The 15,629-nt window shown below is 51.7% G+C and overlaps 1 protein-coding gene across 1 annotated transcript in view; it reads right to left on the reverse strand.

The window, feature by feature from the left end:
* Positions 1-1,662: 1,662 nt before the first annotated feature.
* UBE2O (ubiquitin conjugating enzyme E2 O) overlaps positions 1,663-15,629 on the reverse strand; it is a 61,630-nt gene continuing 47,663 nt past the window's right edge. Inside the window, exons 10-18 of the mRNA XM_056505885.1 lie at positions 15,406-15,560; positions 14,409-14,521; positions 13,203-13,328; positions 12,101-12,190; positions 9,184-9,841; positions 8,163-8,299; positions 7,472-7,675; positions 6,767-6,824; positions 1,663-5,374 (exon numbers count right to left, since the gene is read on the reverse strand). Of these exons, the coding sequence (XP_056361860.1) occupies positions 4,629-5,374; positions 6,767-6,824; positions 7,472-7,675; positions 8,163-8,299; positions 9,184-9,841; positions 12,101-12,190; positions 13,203-13,328; positions 14,409-14,521; positions 15,406-15,560 (2,287 nt within the window). The 3' untranslated portion in view covers positions 1,663-4,628. The remainder of the gene's footprint in view (positions 5,375-6,766; positions 6,825-7,471; positions 7,676-8,162; positions 8,300-9,183; positions 9,842-12,100; positions 12,191-13,202; positions 13,329-14,408; positions 14,522-15,405; positions 15,561-15,629) is intronic.

Raw genomic sequence — 15,629 nt, forward strand, 5'->3', positions numbered from 1 at the left:
CCCAAAGCTTCCTGTAGAAGCGGAGTTTATTCTTGTGAGAAATGCAAAATAAATATCTAGCGTTTGCAAAAAAAAAAAAAAAAAAAAAAAAAAAAAGTCCTTCCTGGGCTTTGAATCCGAGCTCACAGCTGCTCTCAGGGGCTGGGCTCACCACGGCCCGGTTACACGGGCGGCAGGACAGGTTTAGCCCAGCACCACAGCCCTTTGCTCCCTGACATCCCGGGGCCGGGAGCAGCACGGAGCGAGGGGGACACTTGGGGACATCCTGGGGAAAGTTCGGTGCCTCTGAGCGATAGCAGGGAAGGGCTCGTGGAAGAGGTTCAAGGAAGGGGTCGTTGGAGCTGAAGGGTTTGGCTTTCTGCCTGCAGCAGGGGCCCTTCGGGGGGCTCTTACATCCCTTTTCTTGGGCTGCCCGGGGCCAGCTAGAGCCCTGCTACAGGTCCCTGTCCTGGGGCTTGCCTGGGGGGGGGATTACTCAGCCTCTTTGGTATAAAATTGCAGTAATTAAAGCTCATTTTCAGCGCTCAAGTACAAAGCAGAAGAGTAAACAGTGGTGGCTGTTTGCATTTATTCAACTGCAAACTATGCAATTAGGATGGCAGATCCGGGAAAGAAGAGCACGATTGTCCTCCCCCCATGGCCTCACTTGCTCATGGAGAGGAGCCCTGTTCCTGAGCCAGCAGGGCAGGCAGCAGCTGGGAACCACCTCTCAAAATAAAGTTATTTCCCCCGTGGCATCGGGCCAGGTGTAAAAACAGGCTAAGCAATAACTCTCTAACCCTGCTGAGCTGCTGGAGGGAGAGCCCATGGCAGGGGATGAGCTCTCGCTGTCTCTGTCGAGGGACACGGATCAGCAGAGCGGAGCCGTTCGGGCTCACAGCGCCTGAAGGGCTCCCTGCAGGCTCCTCCCGGCTCCCAGCAGCAGGTTGGCCGGGATCGCCCTCGCCGCCCTTTGCTGGTTTCGCTGCACGGCTCTGCCATCACCCATCTGCTTCCAAAACCTGTTGGACTGCAGCGCAGCCGCGAGTCCCGCGCACCCAGACACTGCCCGTGGCGCGCTGGCACCTCGAGCTGCTCCTGCAGGCTGGGGGGACCAGGGAGGGTCCTCGGGCGGACAAAATCTAAGTCAGGGGTCCCAACTCCACATCGCTGCTCGATTCCAGCAGCACCGAGGTGCGGGACGCCCTTGGCCCCCAGCGGCTCGGACACGGTTGTGTCCAGCCCCACCCATCACACACTTACCTGTGTGCTGAGGTGAGGGGCAGGGCAGGGCAGGGCAGGGCAGAGCTCCCTGTGACCTTCCAGGCTGGGGGGCTACAAAAGGGTTTTTATTTTTTGCCTGAGTGTGGCCATGATCACCGAGGCTGCCAGGAAGCAGCCCCCTGCAAGGACCACAGAAAAAAAAACAAAACAAAACAAAACAAAACAAAAAAAAAAAAAAAAACAACCCAGCCTGACAGATGCCCTGTGTAAAGCAGGGTCTTGGGGAACAGTTCATAGAGAGGCACAGAGGCAGCCTCTCCCTGCCAGACCCGCCTGGATCCCTCCAGACTCCATTTCAGCCAGCGGGAGCCTGTCCAGCCCCGAGGCTGGAGAGGGAAAAGTGCCAGAAGCGTGACAGGGGGTGGTGGGGGAAAAGAAAGAGACAACTCACCGAACCACTCACAGAGGCAAAATTTAATGGCAAGTCATCTTCCCTCCTTTATTACACCTTGGTTAGCCAAACAAAAAAAATCTGCAGGTAAAAAAAGTTTTAATGGTCACACAGCACTTTATACATATAAGCAACCAAGCATCCACATCTGCACGTGAACGACACACCTTTAAGCATGGCCTCAATAGTCAGGTTTGTTTTTTTATTCATTAAATACTGTACAGAATCAAGGCTACAAACTGATTTTGTAATGCTTCTTCCCCCTCCCCAGCACTTAAAACAGTTACAGGCTGCTCTCATTTGTACATCACACAGTCGTGTAGCCAGTTTTAAGGCTAACAATATGCATCATGCTTTGGCTTTTTTTGTGTGTTTTTTTTTTTTTTTTTAAGGTTTTAGCCTTTTAAATTTTGTTACCCTTAAATATTACATACATACACAAAAATTACATAGCTGCAGTGTGCTCACCACCAACCTCATCACCCCGGAGCTTCACATTATCAAAAGCTTTAGAAAATTTGTAAACCTCTGTGCACGCTTGGGTTTGGGACAGCTGCAGAGAGCGAGCAGTGCTGGGGGGAGCAGTGTCCCCTTCCAGAAGGCCAACATCCACCTCCCCGGAGGGAGCCCAGCCTGTGCAAAAGCTCTTGTGTAGGATCAGAGACTTTTTGGGCAAAGGGGAGGACGTGGTGTCTGCCCGACCTCTGCCCTGTGAGATGAGAGCTGCAGAGTAAAGGAGGGGAAAAGGGGAACCCTACAGCTCCTCCATCCCCAGTGGGTTTCTCCCTCCCTCTGTCCCTGCTCCTGTGGGTCTAGGGGGAGCCACAGCCCGGCTTTGGGGACAGAGGGTGTCAGTGTCTGCATCACTAACCGTGGTTGTCTGGAATCAGCCTCTGCCTGTTCCTCCCCTGCCCTGGAGCAGGGGCCTCACCCCTTGCCCCCAGCCCCCGCAGCCTCTCCGTGCTCCGCTCAAAGGGATCCATTCTCTCCCGTAGCCATGGTTACAGCTCCACTCGCCCTGCCCCGCCCACAGCTCCCGGCACCTCTCTGCACCCCAAACAGGCATCTCTGCCCGACCTCCCATCTGCCAGGCAGGGACAGCTCCTGGAGCAGGGCTGGGGCTGCTGCACACATGATCCACCCACAGAGCAGTGTCTGGAAAGCTCTGCAGCTCAGGTCTTCATCACAGGCAAGCCCTGCATCCTCCAGAGCACCGGGAGAAGGACGCGTCTTCCAAAATCCCAGTGGAGGATGGGGACACGAGAAGGGTTTTGTGTAGCCAGCCCCTGGCTCAGGAGCATCACATGGGGACAGCATGAAAGCAGAGAGCTGGGCGGGGAGGGGTGGATTTGGGCTGGTGGGTGCAGCCCTCGGTGTTTCTGGGAGCAAAGAGCAGCGTGACAACGTGCTGGGACTCTCCTGCTGTTCTGCTTCTAACCACAGCCATACTGACTAAGAGCAAAAGCAAAGGAGAGCTTTGGCTCCATCCTTACCTCTGGCAGAGCCATCTGCTCAGCCTGACTCCTCCCCAGGAAGCCTGGCACCACTGCCTCCCTGTGCAGCTGCAAGGACTCTCCTGACAGACTGTGCTCCCTGTGGGTGCCTCTCCAATGCCTGAGCACTGGGCAAAGGCAGCAGGGCTGGAGTGTGACTGCCCAGCTCCAGGTGAAGTGTGTGCAGACAGTACCAGAGGCCTCAGGAAGGGGACTTGACCAGGAGACTCTGGCAAGTCACTGCTTCAAAGTGCTCACTGTCACCAGCTCAGGCTGTGACACACAGGCCCTCACCAGGTGTTTCCCAGAATGTCCAGCAGCACTGTGGTTAGGATTAGGGATGGAAGTGCTGTGCCCACAGTGCTGCTGGCCCAGCAGATGGCAAGGGAAGGAGCTGATAACAGCCCAAAACAGTGCTGCTGTAACAGTGCAGGAACCAGCACAAGCTGGTGCTGCCAACAGGACCTCGCCATGACACAGCTTCCCTGGGGTGACCCTGGCTCCCAGGGCTCCTGAACACCTGTGCACAGCTGGATGAGGGAGCAGCAGCCACACCAGGTTCATCCAGATCACAACAGGATCACTGGCTGCTGCCTGCCCGGGTGAGGCAGGGACCCAGGGTGGGTGTAGTGCTGTGTGACAGCCAGGATGGCTGGGAACAAAAGACACAGATACCTAAGCAAGAAACGAGGGCAGAACCCTGAATCCCATGTATTTCTAGAATACAGGCATGCATGGTGGGGAAAGGGAAGTTTGCCTCACTCTGGAGAAAAAGAAGTGGGGATGGCTAGACTTGCCTCCAGGAGACAAGCTGGAAGTAGCAGAAGTGGATGGAAAGTCTGCAGCACTCCCAGGGCAGCACAAGTGCCAGTGCAGAGCTCTGGCCCTGCCTACCAATCCTGACTGGAAGAACCTTGTAGCTATGGTGAACAACTAAGACTTGAGCAACTCCGTATGGTGTAGACAACTCCAATGCAAACACAATCCAATGTCTAAGTACAGATAAGCTGGGATAGACTTCATAGAACCCAAACAGAAGATTGGGAGGGCATGGCCCTTCATTTCCAGAAACTACAGTAATCCCTTCTCCTGGCTGAAACCCCACCAGAACAAACTGCTGGGTGTAGCTGGGTGGGAAGAGTCCTTGTGTGGAAAGGTGCCCCAAGATGAAAGTGCAGAGGGAACGTGGCTGCAAGACTGCTTCTGTGCAGGTCTCAAATCTTACCATTGCAGGGTCAAACTTGCAAGAAGAGCACGTACACGGGACAGGGGGAAGGAAGAGGGGTTGGGGGCAAAGAGTTATTCATGCTTAAACAACCTTTCCTCAGAGGAGCAATCAGGCCTACCACCTTCTTTGGAACAAACCAAGCTGAGGAAGAAAAGCTGGAAGGAGAAGCCGGTTGATTGGTAACAGCATTTGCCAATTTACTTTCTGCTGCTTTCCCTTCTCCCCTGCACCTGCCTGTCCCTAACCTGATGGTTTATTTGTCCTCTGTCCACTCTGGGATGTTGGCCCCTGCTAAGGCAGCCCGGTACTGCTGCAAGACACCGCGGATGCTTTTAATGAACCCCTTGGACAAAGGGAAGAGGGGAAACCCTATATCAGGGTAACCGCTCTTCTCCGGCAGGAAACTCCTGTAGCTCTTTCTCCTTTTCTTTGGTTTCACGCTGGGCTGCGAGGCAGAGTCCTGGGCAGCCTTCCCCTCGTCCGTTCGGTCTCTGGCCAGCTCCCCCCTGGCCTGGCCTGCGCTCTCCGAGTCCGAGTACTGTTGGAGCTCGCTGGCGCTGGGCGCCGCGCTGGGGAACTCCGGCTCGTCCAGCTCCTCCCTCCCGTCCAGCGCCGAGTCGGACAGTTCAGCAGCCAGGCCGTGCTCCGAGCCGCACTCCGCCAGCGCCGCCGCGTCCCCGGGGCTCTCGGCCGCGCCGGCGCACGGCAGCGCAGCAGCATCCGCCCCGTTGGCCTGTTCGTGGCTGCGCTCCACCAGCTCGTTGGTCTCCAGCCAGGACTCGATGCGGGACACCAGGCGCCAGCCGTGGCAGCGGAAGTGCTCGCGGATCTCGTGCTCGAACACCTCCACGGGCCGGCGCAGCAGCTGCATCATGGACTGCACCACGCGGATCAGCGTCATCTCGTTGTAGCAGCGGCTGTTCTCGTAGCCCTCCTGCAGCCCCCGGTCGCTGTCGAAGCCTGCCTCGTTGTAGTAGGGCTCGTTCACCAGGATGAGACCTGCCGGGGAACGGGACACCCAGGGGTTAGGGCAGGACAGCAGCAATCGCCATCCCCTGCCAGGCCACGCCTGCCAAGAGGGCCAAGCACAGGCTGAACCCCCAGAACCTGCAGGATGCAAAGGACTGCTGTTACAAGGGACCTCAGACTCTGCAGGGAGTGGCACCCAGTTCCCTTGGCTGGCAAGCACAATGCAGAGGGCACACAATAGCAGAGGAGGTGAAAAGGGCAGGAAGGGAGAGGTTTCACAGCTCCTTTCACTTCCCTCCTGCAAAAAACCCCACAGACACAACAAAAGCTTTTATTTTCCTCTTTCTCTTAACCAGAACAAAGGCCAGACTGCAGCAACAGGCTTTGAGTGGCTAGGTTCTGCTCTATCCAGTAGAGTCCCATCAGACAGTGCAGTTCTGAGACAAAGAAGACTGTGACAAATCACCTTTACCAAGATTTCTCCTGCTTACTTCTGGTCTATTAATGAAATTACGGGTATGTAGCAACAGCACCAGCAGTGCCAGCCTGCTGGCAGCCTGCCAGAAGTTGCATTAGAGCTGGGGAGATCATGAGTCTCTCAAAACCCAGGCAGCAGGAGAGGAGATTTTCCCCTAACACCAAGTTGCTCCAGTAAAACATTTAGTGTTTCATTTTCTAAATTTGGATCCATGGCTTTGGACACAAGGGAAGGCTTTTATTGTGGTGTCCTTCCCCCATAGGAAAATACAGGTGGACTGTGGGAGTTCAGAGGTGCAGGTTGCCTCCAGTCAGCAGGAACTCTTGCCCTGTGTCAAAGGTTTCTCATCACATGCCTGAGCTCCCTGCACAGAAAGCTGTCCATGAGGAAGTTATGTGATTTAGTCTGTCTGCTCCCAAACTGGATGGGGCAGAGCAAAGCCCCATGGCAGGAAGCCCTGGGGCCCATCTAGGCACACCCCTGATTATTCTCTGCTTTGGTAGGAGCATAAACACCAGCATCATGTGCAAAACATCCCCATGAAGGATGGGCGGGTGACTCAGTGGGGATAAAAAAAAAGTCCTGCAAACGAGGCCCAGTTTAGCAACTTCAACTAACTTTGGTAACAGGCTGAGGACACAGTGGTTCACCTCTGTCAGCTCAGAGTAACAAGCAGACAACTCTGTGCTTGGCTGCTACAGTGAGAAGAAGGGAAAGCATTGTGTCAGAGCCCTGGGAAGCAGCCAGAACTCTGGGCATGAGAAAAGCTGGCACCTGCTTCCACTAAAGCAGAAGATAAGGACACTGCTTTGTCCAGCAAGGTGAGAGCAAAAGGCAGCACTAACCCAAATGGGGTGGCAGATCCCAATTGTGTGCCCCCATAAGCCAACAGCCCTTTGTCCCTCAGCCTTTTCCTGCCCCACAGGCTTGGCAGGAGCATTTACCTTGGATGGAGATGAGTACTTGAAGGAGACTGGATTTACTGGTCCACCTTTCTGTCCCCTGAAATGCACACATAAATATGTTAAAGGGCTGAAGCACCACCAGTTTGCTCTGTGACTATTGTCAGATGAAGTGAGGCCCCAGTTGCTCTGCATTCCTGTTGCTGACATCCTGTGGCTCACAGCAGGAACAAGGAACTGACTCCACAAGCACGTGATGTGCTGGTGTCCCATCTCAACAAGACATCTCCGTTATTTTTTTACCAGCACCACACCCCCTCAGGCCAGTTCTGTCTGGAACTGTGTAACCTTACACACCAGCCCCTCCCCAGCTGTCCTGTCCTGCTCAAAACGCATTTCCCCGTCTCTGCTTATTCCAAGTCTCCAGCTGGACTTTGTACCATGGCACATGATTTGTGCACAGTGTGGAAAACAGACCTAACCCATAGGCACACCCCATGCTGGTGTTGGCATCTCTGCTATGGCTGGTCTGACCACAGACTTCTCATTGAGGAAAGACGGTTGAGCCAAATACAGACCCAGAAAAAGCCAAACTACACCAATTATCTACTCCAGACACCTAAACCAAAGCCCAAAGCCCAAGCCACCCCAAAAGAGAAGTCACCCAGGTCTGGTAGGAAGTGACTTGTTCCAAAAGCAGCCCAGCATGATCCCTGCTCCCCAGGGGCAGGCGGATGATGGCAGTACCTTGCCTATCCAGGTGCCCAGGAGGCTGACACAGACTTTGCCATTGTCGTACAGGTTGGGGTTCAGCCTCCCACTGCACTGGGAGAGGTAGCGGAAGAGAGGCGGGACCGCGGGGTAGATGTTGGGCAGCTGGATGTCGAAGAGGAAGAGGCCATCTTCATAGGGTGTGCGTGTGGGCCCTTTGATAAGTGCTGAGAAGAGATCCTGTGGGGAGAGGCAGGAGGTCAGGCACTGGCAAACACTCTCTTACCCTGGCAGAGCTGTATTTACACAGAGGGAGAGTGGGGATCTGATTGACTCAGCCCTCTCAAGCAACACATCTCAGGGCACCTTCCCCCACCAGAAGCTGCACCCTGAGAGCAAAGTGAACCTTTGCATCTGAAACATGGTTTTGAGGAGGGCAAACCCCCCAAATTTACTCCCTGCTAACACAGCCCCTCGCTGGCTGCCACCTGTCTTCCCACTCAGCACCCAGAACAGGCTTCCCTGCAATCAGCAGCTCCTTTTTTGCCACCCTGACTCAGGGAATGCAAAAGCAGCCATTCTGGGTAATTACAGCCCTGTTTCACATGCTGCACACATTCCTGCAGCTCTAATGCAAAGGATTAGGGCTAAGCAGGGAATTCCAAAGACAGGGATCTGGATGGTGAGCCCAGCACTAGCACAGAGGCATGTGAGAGCAGGCACTTGCCATTCGATCCTCGAAGGTTTTCACCATGATGCCATCAGGCAGGGAGGTGGCCAGCAGAGCCATCTCCTTCCGCACAGTGCTAAAGAACTTCTTGGCTTCTGGGGGCTGGAACTCCATTTTCTTGAAGGCATGGGAATCTGTGGGACAAGAAAGACAAGAGGATTACAGCCTGCCTTTGGGAACTGACACAAGCTCCTCGTGAAGGCAAATCTACCCATGTGTAATATGCATCATGTGGAAGAGAGGAGTTAACTTGCTTTGGTGCTGAGCCAGGAGGCAGGAGAGATTATTTCCCACGCAGCACAGCAACCACAACTTGCATCTCCTGTTTCACTGTCCCACACAACACTGTCCCCTGTGGCCCAGCCAAGAGCCTTGTTCCACAGCTGGGATAATCCCACAGAGCAATGGCCCTTTCTCTGCCAAACCTAAGCATAGCTCCCCACTTCTTGCCCACACCTACAGCTTCCCAACAGTTTGGTCACCTTTCTCTCCCATGTCTGGCTCATGAGCACCTTGGGCTCCACTGTCACCAGTGCTCCACACAGCCAGATGCTCTTTTTTATTTCTGGCCACTAACACTGGTGCCAGTGAATAAGGACACTCACTCACCAAGGACACCCAGCACAAGAACACTGTTTTTGCTCTGCTCTGCTTCTCAACCAATTCAGCCCAGAAAAAAAGCCCGAACAAACCCTGCAACTTGCAAGAAAATGTCTGCAATGGAAAGCAACTGATGTATGCAGCCCTTCAACGTTAGTCACCACCCTGGGAAAGAAAGAAGCATGCTTCTGAGGCTTGGGAAGGTGCAAGAGTGCTGAGAGATGCTATCTAAAAGCTATGCTTAGGTCCCAGAACATACTGTGCTACAGAAGTTGGCTTAATTTCTCCTTTCCAGTTAATGGGCTATGAAAGGGGCTAAGAAGAAGAGAGGATACAGAATCCAAAAGGTTTGAGGCAAAGGTTTTGGGTAAAGAAGCACTGCAGGACAGCAGTGAAGGACTGAGTATCCCACACTCACCTGGAGCATACTCCAATACAGAGAACACTTCTCCCTTGGCACTGGTGAAGGTGACTCCAGGCTTCCCTCCACTCTGCTGGCAGAGCACTGGTGTCTCACTGGGCCACTCTGACCTCACTGGTGTCTGTGCCTCTGCTTTTTCTTCCTTCTTCTCTGTCTCGACCATGGCTTCCATCTTTTCCTCCTCAGCAATAGCCACATTATCCAAGGTCTTCTTTAGATTTTCCTGCAGTTTTTTAATATCGTCCAAGAACTTCTTCTCCCGAGTGGGTTTTTCCAGTTCCACAGTTGGGGAGGTGGGAGAGCCAGTCAGCAGCTGCTCCACAGTCATATTTTTCAGGCTTTCCAAGATCTTGATGGCCTCCTTTAGCTCCCGGAAGCTCTTTGGGGCTCCATCTTTGCCAGCTTTCTCTGTAGCAAGATCTGCAACTGCCATAGCCACAGCTCCCTGGACTTGTTCTTCTACTTTTTTCACCTCCTCTGCTGCTGGTTCCTCAGGCTCAAAGTCCTCAATTTTTGGGTGGTCATCTTCCATGAGGCCATTATCTGTCTCCCAGCTGTCACTTTCATCCTCCCACTCTGAGGACGCCCCGCTGGTGCTGCCGTCAACAGAATCATAGTCTGACTCCTCAATTTCTGATTCAATATTGTACAAGTGCTGAAGGAGAGCAGAGTTACATGAGATTTAGGCTGAAGCAAAGTTTCAGTTGTTTTTAAAAGTAAGTCACGAGAAAGGAGCTTCCATTTGGAATTGGTTGGGCTGTTTAAACCCATTCCACCTATACTGGCACAGAATATGAAACCACACAGCCCCATCCTCCACTTTTCCAACAATGGTATTGGGGGTAAAACTAGGGCAAGTTCTGGATGGGCTGCAGTCCTCCCAGTGTCTGAGACCCAGCCCTGGAGAGCAGGCAGGTGCCCCACAGCTACCTGGATGCCCCAGGATTTCTGAACACAGAGCTCAGAAGGTGTTTGGTATCATGTGAGGAGTTGGTATTTCTGGTCCTGCACCAGCAACTGTGTTGGCACAGAGCCCTGGTTTGGCTGCCTCCCCACTCTGTCCTTCCAGAGACAATGCTGGAACCAGGAACATATTCCCAGAGCAGCTCTCCTCTCCTGTGGCACGAAATACTTGCCAAGAGAGCACTGCTAGGCTGCTTTAGCTGTTATATGTGGCTACTGCTTAAAATTCAGCTAGGACAATGGAGCCTCACCCAAGTTGCTGAATAAGTTCTTACATAAAATGCTCTCTTCCCTCTCACTACTGGAAGCTGAACACATCCCCACTCCATCTAGCCTCACCTCCTACAACTTGCTTTTGCACATGTTACATCTCAAGAGGTCTCTCTGCAGAGGTTTAGAGACCTCCTCCAGCTTTAAGCACCAACACAGGGGAGCAACCTTTATAGGGCTGTGTTTGTAGTTACAGGAGAGGAGCATTTTCTCCACATGCTTCTGACAGCTGAGTGACAGCCCAAGAATCCTCTTTATCTTGTAAGATATGACCCCAGAGGCTAAAGCACAGGGACCCTCAGTCATCTTGTCAAAGCCTTGAACTGAACCAGTCCTGTTGAGCCAGTCCTATGCCACCCAGAGACAGGCAGCCAGCAGAGGTTAGCTGGGTTCAACACAAGTGACTGCAGGCAGGAAAAGTCATCAAAACTCACTGCCCTTAAAGCTAATCCAAATCTGAGTTGGGAAGTTAATTAGCCTGTTATGCCATCTTTATTTTTAGAGCTGTGAAAAAGCACCCAGACAGCTTGTCTCTGGGCACACGGTCAGGCATTGATAAATCATGGTTTTACCAACTGATAATTCATGCTCCTGACATTTCCCTAACTCCCATAATTACGCAGAGGAGCAGAATGGAAGGGACTGGCGTGACACAGCAGGAGCTGCTGCAGAGCCCTGGCACTGCAGAGTGAGAACAGCCCTTTGTGGGGCACGCATCAGACCTCTGATTGTGCCTGTGATCCAAGCACATGTGACAACAGGGGGAAGGGAGACAGCAGCCTGCTTTGTACACCCCAGTCCACTGCCATAGTGCAGGCATTGACTATTCTACTGTAATTAATGCAGAGCTGCTTGGTTTAAAAAGGAATCTTACTCAAGTACTTTGTACTTGCTAAGGCATCTCTGCAGTGGAGGCAGTGGCTGTTCTGCCAGTGACAGAATGGAACTCTACAGATGTAGGTTGTCTTGTATCTTTAGCTGTCTGCCTTCATTCCAGGCAATAAGGAGAGAAGACATGGGATGAAATTGTATGGGGAGTAGCAAGTATGAGTACAAGACAGTATAAAAAAAGCCTTAAAAGAACCCCAGACAAACCAGTGCAGCTGTATCTGTAGTTTTCAGCTTGCACTCAGCCCTTTCCCTCCCTGCCCTGGGATAAGATTTGAGTCTGATCCCTAGGTTAGCTAAGGTGACAATTCGTGGCTCTGGCCCAGTTCTGGAGGAGTTTCTTTAGCCAAAAACCCCACTATGGTGGCATTTCACAAGAGAGACAGAACATGCAATCGTCTTGTGGCAGTACCCTGGTTGGGCAATGCCCTAACCCAGGCTCCAGTGAGAACCAAGGATCCCTGAGCTCTGCAAAGCACCACATGCTGGAGGCCAGGAGCAGTGCTGTGGGCAGAGCTGGGAGCATGCAGTGAACTTGTGAAGAAAAAACAGCCTATCCAGGCTTTCCTACTCACTAGATTAGAGGGCAGTTATAACCAACCAGTTGTCCAAACCTCCTGACAAAAAGATTTTCCTGTGCTAACAGAATTAGGAAGCCACCTTATCCTAAAGGACTGCACCAATCAACAAAGCAAGAGTCCCTTACCCAGTGAATCTCTCTACACACAGGATTTAAATCTAAGTCTTGTCACTAAGAATTACAGTAATACTGGGAGCTGGAACAGGACCTCACCTGAGGCAGAATAATAGTCTTGGAATTGTCAGCCCACACCACTTCCACCTTACTGCTGACATCCACACGAGCCACCTGTCCAACTGAAGGCTGTGGAAACAAAAGTGGTTTGTCAGTCCCTTTTCTTCCCCAGGCACTTCACTGCAGAGCAGGAAGGATTTCAGAAACACATTCCCCAGCTGGAGAACCACCTAGAGCAACAGCTGCATCCTACATACTGAAACCACACAACTCTGCCATGAAGGTGGGGACAACTCCTCTCCCCAAGGAGTAGGAGGGCTGGTTTGGCCTTGATCTTTGGCCCTGAGATCCTGAGGACCAGTGGCTTTTCAGTGCCAGCAAGGGACAGGTCCTTCATGGAATGGGGGTGCCCTCTAGTGGGGTGCCCTCAGCCCCCCCAACAGCCAGCACCAGGGGCTCCCCAGAGAGCACAGACAAGAACAAACAAGCACAGTTGTGCAGGGTGTGCAGGCAAGGAGCACCTTGCCCTGCAGCAGGTTATTTAGGTCAGCTGAGCAGGCTGGAATGTGTTTTGTGCTGTAAGAGCCACCCTACACCTTTTAACACTTTTTTAGGGCAGCAGGCTGAAAAGCTGGAGGTCTCTCCAGGGGTGTTTCTGCTACAATAGAAACTGTTCCTTCTTCCCCCAGTGAGATCAATCAGCTCAACAAAATTAACATGAACATAGCTCAGTCACCATAGCTGAACCCCAGTCTTGTGTTGCCACGTGAAACCAGTTTCATGACAAATCCACCTTCATGGTTGCTCAGGAGCTCACAGAATATCCTTTTATTACACGTTACTCTGAAATCCTAAGCAAGAGTCTTATGAAAAGCCCTCAGGCATATGTTCAGCTCTTGTCTCAGCTTCACTCTTGCTCTGCTGCAGACTGTCATCAAGGTCAAAGGATTTTAAGGTTACATCCCCACCAGACAGAGATCTGATGTGTTACTCATGACAGCAGGGGACACCGATACAAACTCATTTGGAACTAGGGAGCTTAGGATGCCCATGTGGGGCCTAAAGCCGTCCTATCGACTCTTCCAAGTGTCTCCACCAACAGCTGGTGACAATGTGGTCACAGCAGGTGCCCAGGACCCACCTCATCCTCCTTGGCTGCGGCCCCGTCCGAGTTGCCGATGCGGATGACGATGTCGGTGGTGCGGAAGCGGAAGTCGGGGTGATCGGCGATGTCGTACACGCTCACATCCTCCTCCTCCCCGATCAGCTGCACCAAGACAGTGCAACACATCAGCCCAGAGGCTGCACTGACCCCCCAAAACACACCTTCAGCACTCCAAAGCACCCAGTGTTTTATTTTGTCCCTATTTAGCTGCTCCAACAGCCTGCAAGGGGCTGCTGCTGTCCCTCTTTGTCACCTCATCCAGCAGCACGTGGATCAAGGCACAACAATGAAAGGAAGCAGATATTCTGTCTCATCTGCTCACCCTCACCTTTACTTCAGGATTCATGTCAGCATGACAAGGAGATGTGCAACCAGTATTTTATTCCCTTATGAACACCTGGATTTATCAAAGCAGTTCACTGGGGCCCAAAGGCTGAGAGTTTACTTTTGAAATTATCCAAGGCAACAGGAAGTGTATGACAAAAAAACCTTGTCATTTAATGAAAAGCATCTTTCTTTTGATTTCTCCTGGAGAAAGAGAGCTAGGAACTCACAAATTAAGAGAAATGAGTGGAGCACAACCCCAGGCCAGACTCATGTTCTGCTTCTGCATGTGAAGGGCTCTGTTCAGTTAGGACAATGTGGTCTGGCAGACTAAAACAAAGCAGTGTCAAGGACTCCCTCTCATCTCCAAGTATACTGCAGCCTATCAAGACTCTGGAAAATACAGCATTCCTACAAATCCCAAGAAAAAAAGCACTAGGGTAGCTATGGGCAATAGTACCTGGCAGAGGCAAGCACAACAATGTGCAATAGATTGATTCTCTTTCTATGAACCATGCAAAGATATGGGGAGGAAAAATTCTTTTAATGGACTGAAGAAATCAATTGTCTGTGACAACTTTAGCAAAAATTTTCATCCATACCATCATCCAACCTGATGATACCATGGGATGTAAATTATCTGTCTGGTCTTTGCTACCTCACAGGCATCTACAAATATGAAGTGACATCACCTCTAGCTAAGTCCCCCAGGCCCATAAGCACTGTTCCCTTCCTCAAGGACACACAATCAATACAGAGCTGATTTCCAGGCTTATCTATGTTTATCTGTGAGGCTTGTGTGATTTTGTGGCTGCTTTCTTTCAGCTGGTTGCAGTAGGCACTGCCTCCTGCACTTACCTCCACATCATCTCCACTGGGTTTCAGCTTGAACCACTTCACCACACAGGTACGGCCAATGTGGTCCCCAGACTGCACCACTCCATACAATCCAGGATCCTGGGAGCTCTGAGCTTTTGGTCACAATGGTAGGGAAGAAAACACACAAATCAGGCAAAGGAGCACAGACTCTGCTCAGTGACTGAGACTCTCAGCTCTTGGGCTCTCATGGCTGAAGCCTTTCACTTGTGAATGGCATGAGGAAAAACACTTCTTCCTACACAGTGAAAATTGTTGCCAAACTAGAATGGTAGAGCTGGAGCTGAGGGATAACTTTAGTTTCCACAGACTACATGTAACCCAGAAGACCAGTCAGACTATTACTCATCAGAAATGGCTACATAAAACAGCCTCTTATTTATGAATATTTCCTGCTTCCCAATCTGAGTGTCTTCTGGTCCCCACTGCTGAGGGTCTACCCTTGCTAGAAAAGGAGCTGAGAGCCAGATGGTGCCATCAATATTTCATATCCAAAAGCTGTAAGTGTCCTTGAACTTATCCTGTGGCCCTCACTAGCATCACCAATTGGTTTGGTGAAGAAAAGGGATTCAAGATGCCTCTGGATCCCAAAACTCTCCATGAAAAAAATGTCAGGGTCATGATAGAATAGCTATACAGAGAAAACTGCCTGAGGTAAGCTGTTTGTTTCTCCTCTCATTTGGGGACAGAGCTCAGAGCTGCTGGCCCTTTCAAGGTGGGCAACCCCTGTTCTGCAGAAATACTGAAAATTCTAGTTTGGTTCCTTGGTATTTATTCTTTCCACAGTCTTACTGTTGTCATAGCTCAACTTTGGTATGTAAATAATAGTTCTCTGCTGCCATTCTCCCCAGGTTAGCTGAATCACTGCTGTTCCTGTCAGGTGCCCACCTCAAGTGAGCACTAACAGCTACAGAGCAAATTAGGGGATCCAAACTGAACAATACTTAGCAATTAAGAGCATTGCTCTGGCACCCAATACCTCTTTTGTCCACCACAAAATCGCCGGGGCAGAACTCGTTGTTGTCCAGGTGATGGACAGGGATCAGCTCATTGGAGCGGATGTTTGTCTCCACCGTGCCATCCTGCCACATCACATCAGCTGAAGTCATTGTGGTCACCACTTCCACAGCAACCCTGGAGGCACAGAAAGGCAATGAGCTACTGAAGGGAACATCAGGGATCAAGATGGACCTCAGCAACACA

Source organism: Oenanthe melanoleuca, chromosome 18 (genome assembly GCF_029582105.1).
Source record: "Oenanthe melanoleuca isolate GR-GAL-2019-014 chromosome 18, OMel1.0, whole genome shotgun sequence".
In the NCBI taxonomy this organism is placed as follows: Eukaryota; Metazoa; Chordata; class Aves; order Passeriformes; family Muscicapidae; genus Oenanthe; species Oenanthe melanoleuca.